The sequence below is a fragment of the Bos mutus genome, chromosome 21, assembly GCF_027580195.1.
Source record: "Bos mutus isolate GX-2022 chromosome 21, NWIPB_WYAK_1.1, whole genome shotgun sequence".
Taxonomy (NCBI): Eukaryota; Metazoa; Chordata; class Mammalia; order Artiodactyla; family Bovidae; genus Bos; species Bos mutus.
In genome coordinates, this window is record NC_091637.1 from 13,363,952 (window position 1) to 13,381,258 (window position 17,307).

General features: G+C 57.6%; 1 protein-coding gene across 1 annotated transcript in view; it reads left to right on the forward strand.

Moving 5' to 3' along the window:
- RGMA (repulsive guidance molecule BMP co-receptor a) overlaps positions 1–3,719 on the forward strand; it is a 49,889-nt gene extending 46,170 nt beyond the window's left edge. Inside the window, exon 4 of the mRNA XM_070358733.1 lies at positions 1,380–3,719. Coding sequence (XP_070214834.1) covers positions 1,380–2,102 — 723 coding nt within the window. The 3' untranslated portion in view covers positions 2,103–3,719. The remainder of the gene's footprint in view (positions 1–1,379) is intronic.
- Positions 3,720–17,307: the final 13,588 nt, after the last annotated feature.

A 17,307-nucleotide genomic window follows, 5' to 3' on the forward strand; every position in this document is an offset into this window, starting at 1 on the left:
ACCTCCCTCCCCCACCGCTTCCTCCTGCTCGCCAAGGCCGGGCTAGGAGACCCCTCGGGCCAGCCCCACCACCGTGGCCTCTGCTGGCCTCTGCCTCGTGGACCTCGCCTGCTTGTTCTTTCTGTGCACAGCAGTCTCCTTTGTTCTAGCTGCTGTGTTGTTCAGCCCGGGGCTCACCGTCCTTTGGTTGTGGACTGTATCAGTTTCCTGTCACTGCTGTGACAAGTACCACAAACTAAGTGATTCAGACAGAAATTGAGCCCCTTATACTCCTGAAGGCGAAAAGTCTGAAACGAGTCTTTAAAAAGCTCAAGACGGGGACTTCTCGGACTCTGTGCTCATAATGCAGAGGGCACAGGTTCGATCCCTGATCAGGGAACTAGATCCCACATGCCAGAACTGAGAGCTGGCTCAGCCTAAATAAATAAATAAAATAGCCTAAATTAAAGAAAAGAAAAAAAGCTCAATGTGTTGGCCAGGCCAGTCCTTCTGGGGGCTCTGGGGAGAGTCCGTTCATTGCTTCTTCCAGGCCTCTGCTGGTTGCCGGCATCCTTCAACTTGGGGCCAGGTCCCTTGAGTCTCTGCCTCCGTAGAAATACCGCCTTCTCTTCTACGGTCAGATTTCCTGCCTCTGTCTTACAAGGACACGTGTGATTACGCTTAGGGTCCATCAGGATCATTTCTCCATCTCAGTGTCCTTAACCTAATCCCACCTGTAAAATCCCATCTGCCATTGCTGTTGTGGTCCAGTCGCCAACTCTTTGCGAACCCATGGACTGCAGCGCACCAGGCCTTCCTGTCCCTTCCTGTCTCCTGGAGTTTGCCCAAGTTCATGTCTGTTGCATCGGTGATGCCATCCAACCATCTCATCCTCTGTCGCCCCCTTCTCCTGCCTTCAGTCTTCCCCAGCATCAGGATCTTTTCCAGTGTGTCAGCTGTTCCCATCACGTGGCCAAAGTATTGGAATTTTAACAGGTTCCAAGGTTTAGGGCATGGTATCTTAGAGGCTGTTATTCAACCTACCATAGTGGATAAAGACCTTTTATTTTTAATTAGCCCTGCTTGTCGTTTTATGATTCTCCTCTGCATATAGTAAATGAGCTGCTTTTCTATTTAGAAAAGTAGTTTCTAAAGTTCCCTTTATAAATAATAAAAAAATTAAGCAAATTGTCTTAAAGAAAAATATTAAATGCATAATAGCACAGGTCTCACGGAACAGGGACCAAAACAGGGAAGGGACAGTCCAGAGCGTCCTGGGGCCTCCGGCCTTCCGTCTGCTCCGTGCAGAGCGTCATGATGAGTCCAGGGCTGGGCCTCGTCCCCCTGCAGTCACCAGCACCATCTCAGGCCTCTCTGTCTCTATACCCTCTGGCCCACAGCTCACCATCATCTTCAAGAACTTCCAGGAGTGTGTGGACCAGAAGGTGTACCAGGCTGAGATGGACGAGCTGCCGGCCGCCTTCGCAGACGGCTCCAAGAACGGTGGGGACAAGCACGGGGCCAACAGCCTGAAAATCACCGAGAAGGTGTCGGGCCAGCACGTGGAGATCCAGGCCAAGTACATCGGCACCACCATCGTGGTGCGCCAGGTGGGTCGCTACCTGACGTTCGCCGTGCGCATGCCCGAAGAGGTGGTCAACGCCGTGGAGGACCGCGACAGCCAGGGCCTCTACCTCTGCCTGCGGGGCTGCCCCCTCAACCAGCAGATCGACTTCCAGGCCTTCCGAGCCGGCGCGGCCGAGGGCCCTGGCGCCCCCCAGCCGCCGGCCGCCAGCCCTGCGCCCCCAGCCCCGGACACCTTCCCTTACGAGACGGCCGTGGCCAAGTGCAAAGAGAAGCTGCCCGTGGAGGACCTGTACTACCAGGCCTGCGTCTTCGACCTGCTCACCACGGGGGACGTGAACTTCACACTGGCCGCCTACTATGCCCTGGAGGACGTCAAGATGCTTCACTCCAACAAGGACAAGCTGCACCTGTACGCGAGGACTCGGGAGCCGCCAGGCCGGGCGGGGGCCGCCCCTGGGCCACCCCCGGCCCCCTGGCCCCTCCTCGGCACCCTCCTGCTCCTGGCCTTGCTCCCCGCGCTCCTGGGGGCCGCCTAGGACAGACCGCGGGGGCGGCCCCTCACTGCACGGGGTCTGGTGGCTTCCTGCTGGCCCCGTGGGCCCCACGGGGGACAGTTACGTCCCCGCCGCCTTGGGCTGCCTGCTGGCGAGGGCTGGGGGCATGGGATGTCCCCTCTCTGCCCCCCCGGGGGACCCGCTAGTGGGGGTGCTGGTGACGGGTGCTGTGACGTGTGTGACCTCCAGCTGTGCAGAGAACAAGCTGCCCCCCCCCGCCCCCGTCTCCACGCGCCCCACCGTGTGAATGTGCAGATCAGAGCCCCAGCCCCCACGCGAAGCCCCCACCCCACGCCAGAGACCCTGGACAGGGCAGCATGTCAAGCTGCTCCCACCCCTGCGATGCACTGAGAGAGGCCCGGCTGACTGCTGCACACGTGCCCCCCGGGGCCGCCTGCGCCCACGCACGCACACACACTCTACACACTCGCACACACGGAGCCGGGGGCGGGGGCGGGCCCAGGCTGGACCCCTGAGCAGGGCATCGCTTCCTGCTGGGCCTTTAGGACACGCCCCAGGGCGCTGCTTGGCGTCTGTAGAAAACTGGGGGAATCCTTTGGCCAAAACGTTGCACCCTCCCCATGCCTTCCTGCCCGTGGCCTCCCTGTGAGCCCAGCAGAGACCACCAGGCGCCCCCCAACTGGGCACGGGTTCAGGCCCCCGTGACCGGGCCCCCTGCGCTCTGAGCAATGACCTGCTCTGGCCCCTTACTCCCACCACCCGTCCTTCCGTCCCCCTTCCCGTCTACCGTCCTTAGGAAGTCGAACCTTTGTTTTTAAATTGTCTGGTCCTCCCCAGCAGGTGGTAAGATCCAGTGGGCAGGGAATCTGGGGCTGCAGGCTGTGGACCGGGGACCCGGCGGAGAGGGCTAGCTGGCCTGCCCTCATCCTCTGCTTTCTCCTCGCTTGCCCCCACCCCCAGAGCCCTGCTCCCCACTCTGCCCACCCACACATCTGCCTTCCGGGGCGAGGAGCGGGAAGATATCTCAACCCTTAGCATCGGTGGCAGGGTCCCCTCTGGCTCGGATTTCCTCTTAAGCCCCGCGGCCACACGGAGACTTCCCCACTATATGTCAGCCAGGCTGTCCATCCGAGGACCCCAGACCACTCCCGCCTCCGCTGCTGTTTCAGAGACCCCCAGAGGCCGCCGCGGGCTGGGCTCCGCCCCCAAAGGCATGGCCGTGCCCCCGAGGGCCCCCTTCCGCAAGCCCTGCACCCCCCATCACTGTCCCCCCGCCGGCCGCCTTCTGCTGACCCCGGGGACCTCTCATACACTGGCCCAGGAGGCTGCGGACTGGTCCCCGCCTCCCACTCCAAGAGGTCCCCTCGGAGCCCTGCCAAGCCGCGGGCTGGGCGGGCGGTCGACGGGAGTGTGGCCCCGGCCCCTCCCTGCTGGTTTTTAGATGGTCCCTATGTTGGAAGTAAAAAGTGAAGCACTTTATTTTGGTTGTTTGATCACGTTCTGCTTGGAAGTGGGGGCCCCTCACTGTGTCCCGCGTCTGCGACCTGTGTGGAGTGTCACCGCGTGTACATACTGTAAATTATTTATTAATGGCTAAATGCAAGTAAAGTTTGGGGGTTTTTTTGTTTTGTTATTTTCTTTTGGACTGTGTGTCAGAGTTTGTTTTCTGAACGGACGTTGGTTCCTTCGGGGATGGTGGGTGTCCATGGTGGGTAGCATATGGGTGTGTGTGAGAGAGCTGAGTGTTGTGAATGCCTGCAGAAGAGGAATCAATTAAACAACCAAAGCCCCCTACTTCTCTGAAATTACTTTCCTTGCTATGAGCTGTCTTTGGGGCTTGAGGGGTCCAGGTTCCCTTGCAAAGCTGGCATCATCCCCAAAACAGATGACTATGTGCTGGAGGAACGTGGAGGGCCGTTGGGCTGAGGTAGGGTGGGCTGGCCTGAGATCCAGGAGGAGTCATCTCAGCTTCTCCCATCAGTGTGAGACCCAGGAGCGGGGACTAGCTGCCTCCGGTCCAGAGGTGCCCCCTCACCTGCAGCCCAGGTAATGGCTGACGGCACTGCCAAGGGCCCATCGGTGAGCAGAGGATCAGAGCCTGCCGGACCAGCTTCTCTACTGGCTGTGTGCACATTGCATCCAGGGACGTCCCTGGGCTTCGCAGTTGGCTCTCTGGTAGAGAACCTGCCTCCCAGTGCAGGAGACACAGGTTCAATCCCCAGGTCGGACCATCCCCTGGAGGAGGGCATGGCAACCCTCTCCAGTATTCTTACCTGGAGAATCCCACGGACAGAGGAGCCTGGCGGGCTGTGGTCCGTGGGGTCGCACAGAGTGACATGACTGAAGCAGCCAAGCACAGCGCAGCACAGGGACTTCCCTGGTGGTCCAGACTTCACCTCCCAGTGTGGGGAGTGCAGGTTTGATCCCTAGTTGGGAGCTAAAATCCCAAAAAACATAAAACATCATAAAAGACATACAGCATCACCAAAAAACATAGAAGCAATATTGTAGCAAAATCAACAAAGATTTTTTAAATGATCCCTATCAGAAAAAAAAATTATTAAAAAACACATAGTCTCATCCCAATTTAAAGCTATCCAGTGAATCAGATGTGTATATGGGCGTGTAAAATGCACGCCCATTTTACAGACTCCAAAAAGAGGCTCAGGGAGATGGACTGGCCCAGAGTTCCTTAGCAAGGGCAGGGCCAACATGTACACCGAGGTGTGTTTTGCCCCCCCAAATCCCTGCCAGTCCGTTATACCAAAGGCCAGGTGGCAGACGAGCTGCACTGTGACGCCAGGCCACGTCCCAGCCTTTCCACTTTGCCAGCTCCGTGACTTTGGACCAGTCACTAACCGCTCTGAGCCTCCATCAACTCCCTTAGAAAGTGGGGGGTGCCCATCCCCTAGGGTTGTTTGACGATTCAGCAAGTACGTTCCTGTGAGGCACCAAGGACAGGGCCTGGCACAGCGCATGCCTGGCGTTGGTGCCGCTGCTGCCCTAAGGCCAGAGGGGGCGAGTGAGATGGTGGGGGACGGGAGGGGAGCGGGCCGCAGAGCCCTGGAAGCGCGGGAGCGAGGTCAACCAAGACAGTGCGCCTGCACACCACCCCAAAGCCGAAGTAGAAGGGGAGCTCTTTCTAAGCCTCGTGCTTATTTAAGCAGGCTCCCAGAGAGAACCAAGGGCCTCCCAGGTGGCGCTAATGGTAAAAAACCCTCCTACCAAAGCAAGAGACTTAAGAGAGGTGGGTTCCATAGGGTCCGTGGGGTCACAAAGTGTCGGACACGACTGAAGCGACTTAGCACACACATTACTGGGCTTGGTGGTGGGGCTTCCCCAGTGGTTCAGCGGTAAAGAATTCACCTGCAGTGCAGAAGCCACAGGAGATGCGGGTTCAACCCCTGGGTTGAGAAGATCCCCTGGAGGTGGGCACGGCAACCCTCTCCAGTATTCTTGCCTGGAGAATCCCATGGACAGAGGAACCTGGCCGGCTACAGTTCATGGGGCCGCAGAGTCAGACAAGACTAAAGCGATTTAGCACACGCACACCAGAGAGAACCAGGAGTCTGGGCTTTGGGAGGAAGAACCAGCTTAGAAGGGACACAAAAAAGCTGGGACATCCCACACACGCCTTACCCAGTTACCCAGCCGCCCAAAGTGATAGGCTGCTCACCCTCACTAGAAACTGGAATGAAATGAACACTAATGGTGGGGGGGCGGGGAGGCAGTACCACCAAGAGCTGTTGGCAGTCGGCCAACGCAGAAGAACAGATTATTAAGAAGCCGGGGCACACAGGAGAGAGGAAAAAAAAGAAAAAAATCAGGAAAAAAAAATCAGGCCATCAGATGAAAAGGCTACGGCGGTCGCCAGATAAGAGGCTTGGTTTGGAACGTGTTCAGGACCTTAAACTCTACCAGCTGGAATTCCTTCCAAGTACCATGCCACTCGCTGCCCTCCTGAACATGGAAATTTGCACTTCATCGTGAATATGGAACACTGAGTTGTGAGTTAAATGATTCCCAAGAAGCGGCTTCCTCTGGCTCCGCAGGCTGGGTTTGGAGCAGAGACACTCCAAGGCCCTGCGCCTGGAGGTAAATGCATTAGCAGACAGAGCTCGGGCCCTCTCCTTGCCCCATCCCCACTCACCGGGAACTTGGACATCTTGGCGAGGCAGACTTCCTAAGGATGGAAGACAGGAGAGAAAGGGCCGTTAAACACAAAGGAGCGTGGGTTGTTCGTAACGAAGAGGGCAGATTCTGGGAGGAAAAGCAGTGGAGCCAGGCCAGAGGGGTCTCATCAGAGTCAGGCCAGCGTGCAGGGTGGGGGCGGGCTGGCACAGAGCGGGGGTGGCCCTGGTCCCGGGCGGCCGGCCGGCTTGGCATCTAGATTGGCTCTGCCCGTCGCTGACTGTGTGGTCTCCCTTGCATTTTTTGAACCTTGGATTCCTTATTTGTAAAATGGAATTATGAGTACCTACCTCCCAAGGCCATTACAGAAATCCAATGAGCTAACATTCATAAATCGCCTCGCACACGGGTCCCGGCGCCCTGGCAGAACAGAGAGGCCGCCAGACACGGCCCTCATCCTGCCTTTGCCGTTGCGCGTGTCCCCTGATCGACTGGGTTCCATGATCATGGGTGCTGGGGGATGCGACAGAGACCAAACACTCTACCTTATGTTCTCCTTGGTGAGACGGGTCTCTAACCAGGCAGTTCGTAACCAGTAGCCATGCTGTACTGGGCTTCCCTTATGACTCTGTCAGTAAAGAATCTGCTTGAAATGCAAGAGACCAGGGTTCCATCTCTGGGTCAGGAAGATCCCCTGGGGAAGGCACCGGGTGCCCACTCTAAGAGTCTTGCCTGGAGAATTCCCTGGACAGAAGAGCCTGGCGGGCTACAGTCCATGGGGCCTCAGAGCTGACTGAGTAATCTAACACTTTCATTTTTTTCTTTTTTTCAGCCATGTCTCACTATATGTTCATCCATCAGTCATGCCTGACTCTTCGCGACCCCATGTACTTATAGCTCCCCAGGCTATTTAAAAAAATGGTCTCAGAAGGATGGGCTTAATTAAGAAACTGTATGGGCCAGCAGGTGTGCAAGGCATGATGTGTGGAGGCAGGCATGTCCCCCAGCGTCACTCCAGCCTCACCCAGAGTCATGCTGGGAAGCCTCATGGATTCTTCTGCATTTGAACTCACTTCTGTCCCCTTCGTCCCTCCCTCCCACAGGAATCAGAGCCCTCCCCAGGCCACCCCCTGTAGCCAAAGCAAAGGAGTCTGGCCAAGCAGATCTGCCTGGGGAAGAACACACCCTAATTGTCTGCTGGAAACAGGCTGGGGCCTGGGTCTCAAGTTCACTCCAGGCTCCTCTTGCACACAAGCCCAGTGTCAGCATCAGCTGTCTCTGGGGCTGGGGCACTTTATGAATGTGGGTGAGCTGGCTCGGGCTAAGGGGGACCCCCTGAAGGCGATTGGAATTTGGTAGAGAAGCAGTCCGCAGCTCGTCGGAAAGGAAACAGAAACAGAGTTTGGCTGACTGGACCAGGCCCACCCGGCCCAGGGCCAGGCCCTCAGCTCAGGGCAGGCCTTGTGCCTTGGGTTGGTGGGCCCGGATGGCAGCTGGCATGTGGACATCTGGACAGACAGTCCCCAGCCCTGTCCCCTCCTGACTGTGTGATAGGTGACCTGGGATGGCTCCCAGCCTCGGCGCCCTCACCTGTAAGGGAAGATGACTGTATGTCCTCTGCAGACAAAATGCCAACCTCTGCACCTGCCCTGAACTCACAATTGCTGTGACCATTTTCACAAGAGCCCTAGAAAGCAGATGCCATCTGGTTTCCAGGTAAATCCCATGCCACCCACCTGCCCCTCCCTTGAGGATCCCCAAAGCAGGGGTGGCGTCAAGCCAAGGTTCTGGTTGCTCTGGGGCTGGCAGGGAATGGGGCCAGACCCTCACCTGCAGGCTGGGCACATACAGGGATGTCGATGGGCCCTGGAGAGAACAAGGAAGGCAAAGAGGGTCCCCCAGATCTGAAGTCTTCGAGCCTTGGGATCAAAGGCACCTGTGGATCCTCGGCGGGGTCACCACCGTCCAGGGGCGGTCATCAGCACCCCCAGCTGGGGGACAGTCTTGTTGCAGCTGCCAGTGCAGACCCCACTCCCAAACGCATGGAGCCTGGAGCCCCCCACCCTGCCCCAGCCAGGGCCACCTGCCGCATGCCAGGTACCCTGCCGACTGTCTTATCCAAGGACTGGAGGGTCACCAAGGAGCCCCGTCCAGCTGCCTCCTTCCTGAGGCTCAGGTGATTGGACTCCTGGGCTCCATCAGATGGGCCTGGTGAGCAGGCAGCCCTCAAGTCAAGGCTGGGGAGTCTGAACCCCCAGGGTCAATGCCATGGCCCTCAGGACAGGGCAGCCCCAACATCTGCCTCCTTGAGTTGATGCATCCTTCCCGGGTGGGAGGAGGTGGGCGGTAGATCCCTCCAGGAAGTGCCCAGGCCCCTCCCTCTGGAGGGGGTGTCTAACCTTCCCTTCTCTCCTGTCTGCACAGACCCTGGTAGGCGTGTCCCCTGCATGTCTGCTCCGGGACACTTCATTTAGTCCACACGCATTCAGTGAGACCCTATGACGTGTCTGGGGCTGAGCCCTCTGTTGGGGACACAGCAGGGATCCCAGGCCACCCACCTGGGACAGATCACAGAGGATGGAACTGCAAGGAGGAGATGAGAACTGCCGGGGGAAACGGCCCAGCGCTGGTCCTCACGTTGCTTCCCTTGTTCTCTGGCCTTGAGCCAGCCACATGCTGGCCCCGAGCCCCCATCTCTAGTCCTGGGGAAGGACCCGGACAGGGTCTCAGGGCCATCAGGAGGATAAGACAGTACCCGTCGGAGGCACTTGAGTGACAGTCAGAGAGGTCACTGGATGGGCAGGAACCAGCTCTGCCTTTAGAGGCAGGAGCAGCTGGAATGGAATCTGAGCGCCACCACTTCTCTTTGTGATCTCGGGTGAGTCACTCCAAGTCTCTGGGCCTCCGGATCCCCAGCTGGAAAATGGGGGAAAATCCGACCTCGTGGCAATTTCATGAGGACTAAAGGAGAAAGCAGAATAAAGCAACAGGCCCAAAGTCTGGCACCCGGTAACCACCATCTGTAGACGGGGGCGTCTGCCCACACGCCTGTAGCTCAGGTGGCTTCATTCACTCACAAGTCAAGGTCACGACCAGCTCGGGGCTCCCAGACACACATGACATCCAGATGCTTTCTAGGGGCTAATATTTCCCCGGGCCCCTCCAGGGCTGAAGTTCATTTGATAATTTATGAGGTAGGGATAGAATCTTTATAATTATAGCTTCTCTCAACTATAAAATCAAGACACATTTATTAATTAAGCCCAAACAAAACTACAAGACCAATAAAACACAATGGGATAGCATTAATTTAAGCAATGGGTGATGTTTCGCAGAGGCTAAGTGGGCCCTCCCCATGTGATGGAGGCCGGAGGCAGGCCGCCTGGGCCAAGGTCTTGCCAGCTCGGCTGCCCATCATCCGCCCCCCGCTCCCCCCACCTTTGACTCTGCAGACCCTAGGAAGCTTGTCATGGGCGTGAGTCCCCTCGACCACCAGAGAGCCAGCGTGGATCTTTCAGCTCCAATACACCCCTCAAGTCCCAGGTTCTTTTCTCCTTCCAGCCCTTCTTAATGACTGAAAAGATGTTCATCGAAACGGAAACATAAAGGAATTTAAATTCTTCTAGAGATCTCAAAGTCTTCCCTGGTGGCTCAGTGGTAAAGAATCTGCCGGCAATGCAGGAGCCATGGGTTTGATCCCTGGGTTAGGAAGATTCCCTGGAGGTGAGCATGGCAACCCACTCCGGTTTTCTTGTCTGGAGAATCCCATGGACAGAGGAGCCTGGCGGGTTTCAGTCCATAGTGTCGCAAAGAGTCGGACGCGATGGAAGTGACTTAGCACGCAGAGATCTCAAAGGACTACCCTCCCTGTATCTGTAGGCCCCAACTCGGGAAACACTGAACTAGGACCCAGCAGGACAGGAATTGGCTAATCTGATTCCCACCCGCATCCGCTGTCCCAGGACTCAGGGAGTGAAGCGGCGTTGGCTCTGTGCAGGGGATAAAGTGATCCAGGACAGGGTTCAGAGGAGGAGGCAGGAAGGCCCTGAGCAGGGGGCTGGGGCCACAGGGGCCTAGAGCAGTGTGGGAAGAGGTGGCCCCCAAAGGAGACAGGGAGGCCCACGGAGCCTTCATCTCCAGCCTCCCCTGGGGTACGGAGGGCAGAGAGTGGGCTGGACCTCACAACAGGTCACCAGACCCAGGCCGCCCCGAGGAGCCAGCCGCATTGGTGATGGCTCACCCTGCAGGATGCTTAACCCAGCCGGGCATTGCTCCCCATCAAACAGGTAACCCTGGTCCCCACCCTGCAGAGGTTAACACTGGGCCCAGGTCATGGCAATCGGGAGGAGCAGCCTGATCTGAAGTTAGGTGGTCTCACCAGCACCCAAACTCTCAGCCAGGCTGCTTTGAGGGCCCTGGGTCTCCTTCCCGCTCCGTAGGCCCTCCTGTGTGAGCCCATGGAGCTCCCCTCCCTGTTGTGGCCACTACCCTAGACCTCGCTGCCTCTTCACTCTCTTGCCTGGCACAGGGAGCCTGGGGCCAGGACCTGGGTGCCTCCCTCCTGGGCTAAGGCAGCCGGCAGACTGTGAACCCATGTGCCTGCCCAGCATAGCCAGTCCAGGAGCTATGATGGGAGGATGCTTAGCAAATTGCTGGTACTTAATACTCCCCGCCTTGGTGGCTAAGACGGTAAAGAATCTGCTGGCAGTGGGAGAGACCCAGGTTCGATACCTGGGCCTGGAAGATCCCCTGGAGGAGGGCATGGCAATCCACTCCAGTAGTGTTGCCTGGAGAATCCCATGGACAGAGGAGCCTGGCGGGCTACAGTCTATGGGGTTGCAAAGAGTTGGACATGGCTGAGCAACTAAGGCAGCTTACCAATCTTTCCCCCAGGCCTTTATCGCCTCATTACCCTTCCAGTTATTTCCCTGGACCTTCTTAAAAATCCAGCAAATGAAGAGCTAATGGGCCGCAGGCCAGGCAGCCTCGGGGAAGTTGTTCCACCACCCAGAACTGGCTTCTGTCTGCCGTAAATGTCCCCCTGGTCCAGGCGGCCTGCCGACTGGGACCTGAACTCTGGTCTGACCCCCAGCCCGCTCATCCTCCAGGGAAGGGGGCACCCCAGGCCTCCTCTCCCGGGATTCCCTGTCTGGGCACTGCACAAGAAAGAGCTCCAAGCCTCACACCCACAGGGCCCTTGCAGAATCGGGGCTCAGGACTGGAAGCCAAGGAGACCTGGGCCCTGCTGGGAGCCCCGCTTCTCAGCAGGGGTGTCAGCAGTGACAACGTGGGGGCAATGGATTACCCTGGGGGCTCTGCCAACGTCTGTGGGCACAGGGAAGGGACAGATAGGAACGGGACAACAGGTCAGAGAAGGCAGTGGAGAAAACCAAGCTCCAACTGCATCTTGGGGAGAAATAGGATTCGTCAGGCACCAGGAGGTGAGTGATGTGAAAGCCGCTCAGTCGTGTCGGACTCTTTGCGACCCCCTGGACGGTAGTCCATGGGATTCTCCAGGCCAGAATACTGGAGTGGGTAGCTATTCCCTTCTCCAGGGTATCTTCCCAAGCCAGGGATCGCACCCGGGTCTCCCGCATTGCAGGTGGATTCTTTACCAGCTGAACCACAAGGGAGGAAAGGGAAAACAGTGGCTGGAAGCCAATCTGCTGATATCTGAGGCTGCGGGGGCAAAGGTCTGCCTTTGGCTGGAAGGTTTAGGCTGGCTGCAGCCGGGGGGACTCGGGAGACCAAGATGAGCCTGGAGAGCTGGTCAGGTCGTGCAGGGCCTCGGACCCCATCCAGCGAGCTTAGAGCTAAGGAGAGGGTCACAGGGAGCCGCAGAGGGATGCCTGGGCCTCGGGGCTCAGGGCGGCGCCGCCCGCCGCCGCGTGTGGCTGGGAGGGAGGAGAGGCTGGCGCTGGCTGAGCCCATGCGTCCCCGCAGGGTGGCGGGAGGTGGCCATCGAGCGGGGCCGCCGGACCACCCCGGGGGCAGAGAGCCTGCGCGGCTGGCCTGAGGCCCGCCCGAGAATGGGCCGTGGCGGGGCACGGCTGGTGGGGGCCGGCAAGGCCGCGCCTCCCTGCAGCCGGCACCTTCCTCTCTCCCCACCCCGCCACACGCCCGCAGGGACAGGGCGCCTCCAGGTCTCTGGCTCGGGTGCGGGCTCACAGCCCCGGGGACCGACCCCCTTCCCATCCCGGGTAGCTCATTGCCGGGGCGGCGCGGCCGGCCGTTTCTAGTGGGAATCTGCTGCCCTCTGCAGGACGGTTCTAGAACCGCGTCACTAGGACCCTCCAGCAGAGACCCGGTGCTGATCCCCAAAGCCAAGGCGGACCCCACCCAGCTGGCCCGGCCAAGAGCGGTCGCCAGGTGCGGTTCCCCGCAGCCTCAGCTCAGTTCGGTCGCTCAGTCTTGTCCGACTCTTTGCGACCCCATGGACTGCAGTACGCCAGGCCTCCCTGTTCATCACCAACTCCCAGAGTTCACTCAAACTCACGTCCATAGAGTCAGTGATGCCATCCAGCCATCTCATCCTCTGTCGTCCCCTTCTCCTCCTGCCCCCAATCCCTCCCAGCATCAGAGTCTTTTCCAATGAGTCAACTCTTCTCATGAGGTGGCCAAAGTACTGGAGTTTCAGTTTTAGCATCATTCCTTCCAAAGAACACTCAGGACTGATCTCCTTTAGAATGGACTGGTTGGATCTCCTTGCAGTCCAAGGGACTCTCAAGAGTCTTCTCCAACACCACAGTTCAAAAGCATCAATTCCTTTGGCGCTCAGCTTTCTTCACAGTCCAACCCTCACATCCATACATGACCACTGGAAAAACCATAGCCTTGACTAGACGAACCTTTGTTGCCAAAGTAATGTCTCTGCTTTTCAACATGCTATCTAGGTTGGTCATAACTTTCCTTCCAAGGAGTAAGCATCTTTTAATTTCATGGCTGCAGTCACCATCTGCAGTGATTTTGGAGCCCCCCAAAATAAAGTCTGACACTGTTTCCACTGTTTCCCCATCTATTTCAGAGCTTACTCAAACTCATGTCCACCGAGTCGGTGATGCCATCCAACCATCTCATCCTCTGTCATCCCCTTCTCCTCGTCTCAATCTTTCCGAGCATCATGGTCTTTTCTAATTAGTCAGCGTTTCTCATCAGGTGGCCAAAGTATTGGAGCTTCAGCTTCAGCATCAGTCCTTCCAATGAATATTCAGGACTGACTTCCTTCAGGATGGACTGGTTGGATCTCTTTGCATCCAAGGGACCCTGGAGCCTCAGGACGTGCCAACATGCCCCTTTGATAATATCCACAGATGCCAAGAGACCCCGCAGGGACCTCATGCAGGTCACCACAGCCTGGCCGGAGGCTCTCACATAGTTTGTGTTTGAGGCTTGGAGAGGTGGCAAACTGACCCAAGAACGCCAGCTGGTTAAAAGCCAAGTGTGCCCACCTCCCAGACCCATGCCTCCCTGGGTCGGCCCTCACGCCGTCTCGGGCCCCCGTCTCTCTCCCTGGCATGTATGTGACGTCTCGTCCTCCTCCTGAATGCTCGTCCAGGGCGTGCCCCCCGCCCCAACCCCCAGCTAGGAAATCGGCTGAAAGAGGGCAGGGACACAGAGCCTAGCACAGAGCCCGGTTCAGGGGAGCACCTCACTCTCATGATTTCGTCCCAGCTCTGTCTCCCCACCGGCCTGGGAGCCTTGAAGGAGCCGCCCTCTGTCTCTGTGTTTACCTGGCTCCAGTCCCCATGGGCCTTCCTCCTGTGTTTAATCTCCTCCGGAGCAGAGCAGGCTTTGTTGGGGCCCCCCTGCAGGGCTCTCAGGACAGGCGGCTCCCATTGTCAGGTCGGCTCCAGGGTGAGGGCCATTACGTTCTAGGTCCCCCCAACCCTCCCTCCTAGACCCACACCCCCCGCCCCCCCAGCCCAGAACTGATGGATGCTGACTGTTCTGCGTGGTCCTCAGGGCTTACAAACCTCTCTCTTTTCCATGGCCAGAGTTCTCACTTACCCTAGGAGCCGTCTGCTTCCTGTGCAAATGAAGGTGAAAAGGCCACATGTCTTACAGCATACAGAGAGGGGCCAAAGGGACGAGGGATGGCTTCCCTGCCCACCCCCAAACCACCCCTGCCCCCAAGGCCATCTCAGTGCATGGGGTCAGTGGGGACTCTGCTTTGGTAACAGTTTCCTCTTGGGTCACAAAAGAAATTCAGAGAAAGGTATGAACCCTCTGTGGGGCAGCTCTGGCTGCAGAAAGTGGCTGTCATTCTGTCCATCTTGGAGGTCAGAAGTCTGTAGGTTAGGGACTTGCCTGTATTCCACACGAAGTCCTGTCACGGGGCACAGAACTGACCTGGAGTCCCCAAGACTCAGCCCAGGGCAGGACCCCACCAGCAGCAGCGGGGGCGGCCCCACAGGCCCGGGTTTCTACAGATGTTTATCCAGATGAGCCGTATCTTCCTCCCACTTCACAAAGCAGAACAAATGCAGGTTGGGAGGTGAGCCCAGCGGTTCTCCAACCTCAAAACCTGATGGAAGAACTGCCTCAGGCACAGCTGGTCCTGCTCCTTTAAGAGCCACAGGTTGGAACCCGGAGCCGCAGGTCTGGCAAACTGTGGGGCCTTGTGTTTCAGTAAGTGACCTTTCTGTTGGCGCTAATTGAGGAGGACTTGCCCGGATGCCAGACGTGCGGGGGCCCTGCCAGGGAGCAGGGAGGGGCCTGAGACTACTCCTTCCAGTAAAAGGCAGGCGTTTTTGGCAGCGGTCAGTTTAGAAGCCTGGCTGCTATTGTAAATCATAAGCTGATTATTGCACTTGTTCTTAAAGTTTCCGAGAGCGGTTCCAGGCAAGCTGTGAGTTGCAACACAATTGAGAGTTAAGTTTATGGTCAGGAAGAACCCTCAGCTCTTCCTCGAGTCTCTGACTCCCACTCCTTACGCTGGAACCCCAGCGCAGCCGGGCGAGGGAGGCCCCTGCAGCAGCGTGTCCTGGGCGGGCGCCACAGTACTTCACCCCCAGGCTCCGAGCGGACACACGGGCCTAAGTGGTGTTGAGAATTAATGGAAGACCTTCGTGACGGCTGAAGTGTGGTTTCAAACTCACCAAGTGTTGGAGAAACCCCTGGGGTCTGGCAGGCCTCTCCGCCTCCTGTGCAGACGGTCTCACCGCCGTACCACCCTCCCTCCGTCTGGGCCTTGCGGGAGCTGAGCCGGCCTCTGCGCCAAATCGCTCGTTAACATTCGTGTCAGTGTTTCCATTATAAAGTGCTCTTTCCTCCTTCAGGAATATACGGCCCAACTGTAAAATTACCCTCGAGGCTGCAGGCTGGCTCAGACCCGGCGGTCTGGCTTCCTCCAGGGGGCTGCAGGGACCCCCGGGGATGGCCCCCGCCCGGCGTGACCCACCCAGGACTCAGGGGGCAGCCGCCCTGCACGGACCCTGGCGAGCACAGGCAAGGGAAGGGGACAGCAGCGGCTGGCCAGGGACTGTCAGCCTCTGCTACTCGGAGAAAAGTCTAGAACCTGCGTGCGGTGTTAGGTCCTGGACCCAACGACACAACAGGGGCCGGGTAGGGGAAAAGCTCCATTTCACAAGCTGTCCAAGAATCCCAATGACCCAGCGACAGGAGGAAGCGTGATGAGGAGGTGAGTCCGGTCACGGGTCACGCCAATGCAATGCAACGTGTTCGCCTGCTTCTAAAAATCCTCAGTAACACTTTTTAATATACAAGAGTCAAAAGTACAGCAGTTTTACAATGTAGGAAAATTTAATACATACTATATAAACAACATTATTTACATCAGAAATCACTAGGACAGTGGCATTTTTCACAAATATAAATTAATTACTGTTTAGTCAACAGGTTTTAAAAGTCCACAATTTTACAATAAAGAAAAATCACCCGTCCCCAACCAAGTGGGGCGCAGATGGACTAAAGCAGCCTGGACCCCTGGCCTGGCTCTCCTCGCCGACACGGCCGCCCCCAGACGAGCTGGGGGCCCACCGCTCCTGCTGACGAGTGGGTTTTGGTCTGTAGGATTTCCGCGTCGCTGTGTGAATTCGTAACTGGATTGCGTTTGCACCGTGCGCATGCGCCCTGATGCGGCCCTCAGGTATCAGGTTAGAGTGTCTGCAGCACGACGTGAGAAGTGTCTTGGGTTCCCGTCGGAGGGTGTGAGAAAGGAATGGCTGAAAGGAGGGGGAGCCCGGGGCAGCAGCCGATGGGGGGGCCAGTCTGGGGTTGCCGCGTCCTCGGCGGAGACGAGGGCACACAGGTGAATCCGTGCTCCTGGTCAGGTTCCTGGTGGCGCTAACTCTCCTCTTCCTCGGCCCCTGCTCTACCTAGTAACTACATCCTTCAGAGCCAGTCTCCATGGAAAACCATCCTCAGAGACTTGGGGGCGGCTTCTCCCATCCACGAGTCAGATAATTCCTATTTGTGCAAATTTCTGGTTTTGACAGAAGCATACAGTATTCATACTGACTATGAGGAAATGCTTTTTCTACCAACCCACTCTGCACACACACTCCGGCACCTCAACAGATGCTTTTGTGAGGATACTGTACTTTCTGTAATCAATTTAACACTGATCTGGCTGATGCTGCCTTTTGTGGCAGCATATGGCACTACAAGTCCTGATGTGAACAAAAGGAAGCTCCTTTTTCCTCATGATGAGACATCTTTGGGAATAACTCGCATCTCCTATCAACAACTCCAGAGAAAAAAAAACCAAAAACCTTGAACTCTGAAATGCAGGCCCCACCAGTCCTCCCCCTGGCCCCTCTAACTCAAAGGGTCACGACCCGACCTCCTACAGGGGAGGCCGAGCTGGGGCCTGCTCTGCGGACCCCACGGCCTGTTGATGGCTCGGGGGCCTGCAAGCCAGCCTGCCCTTCCTCTCTGGCCCGGGTAGTGTCAGTACTGCGGGGAGGGAACCCAACCTGAGCAGAGACAGTTTCCTGTCTCCCCCACACAGCACTCAGACATGGCCCCGGTGGGGTGACCGTGGCTGGGGCTCTGCTGTGGTCCCCCAGGCAGTGCTCTGGGCAGGTGCTCTACAAGCCCAAGCTGAACGACCCCAAATACCAGGAGGAGAAGT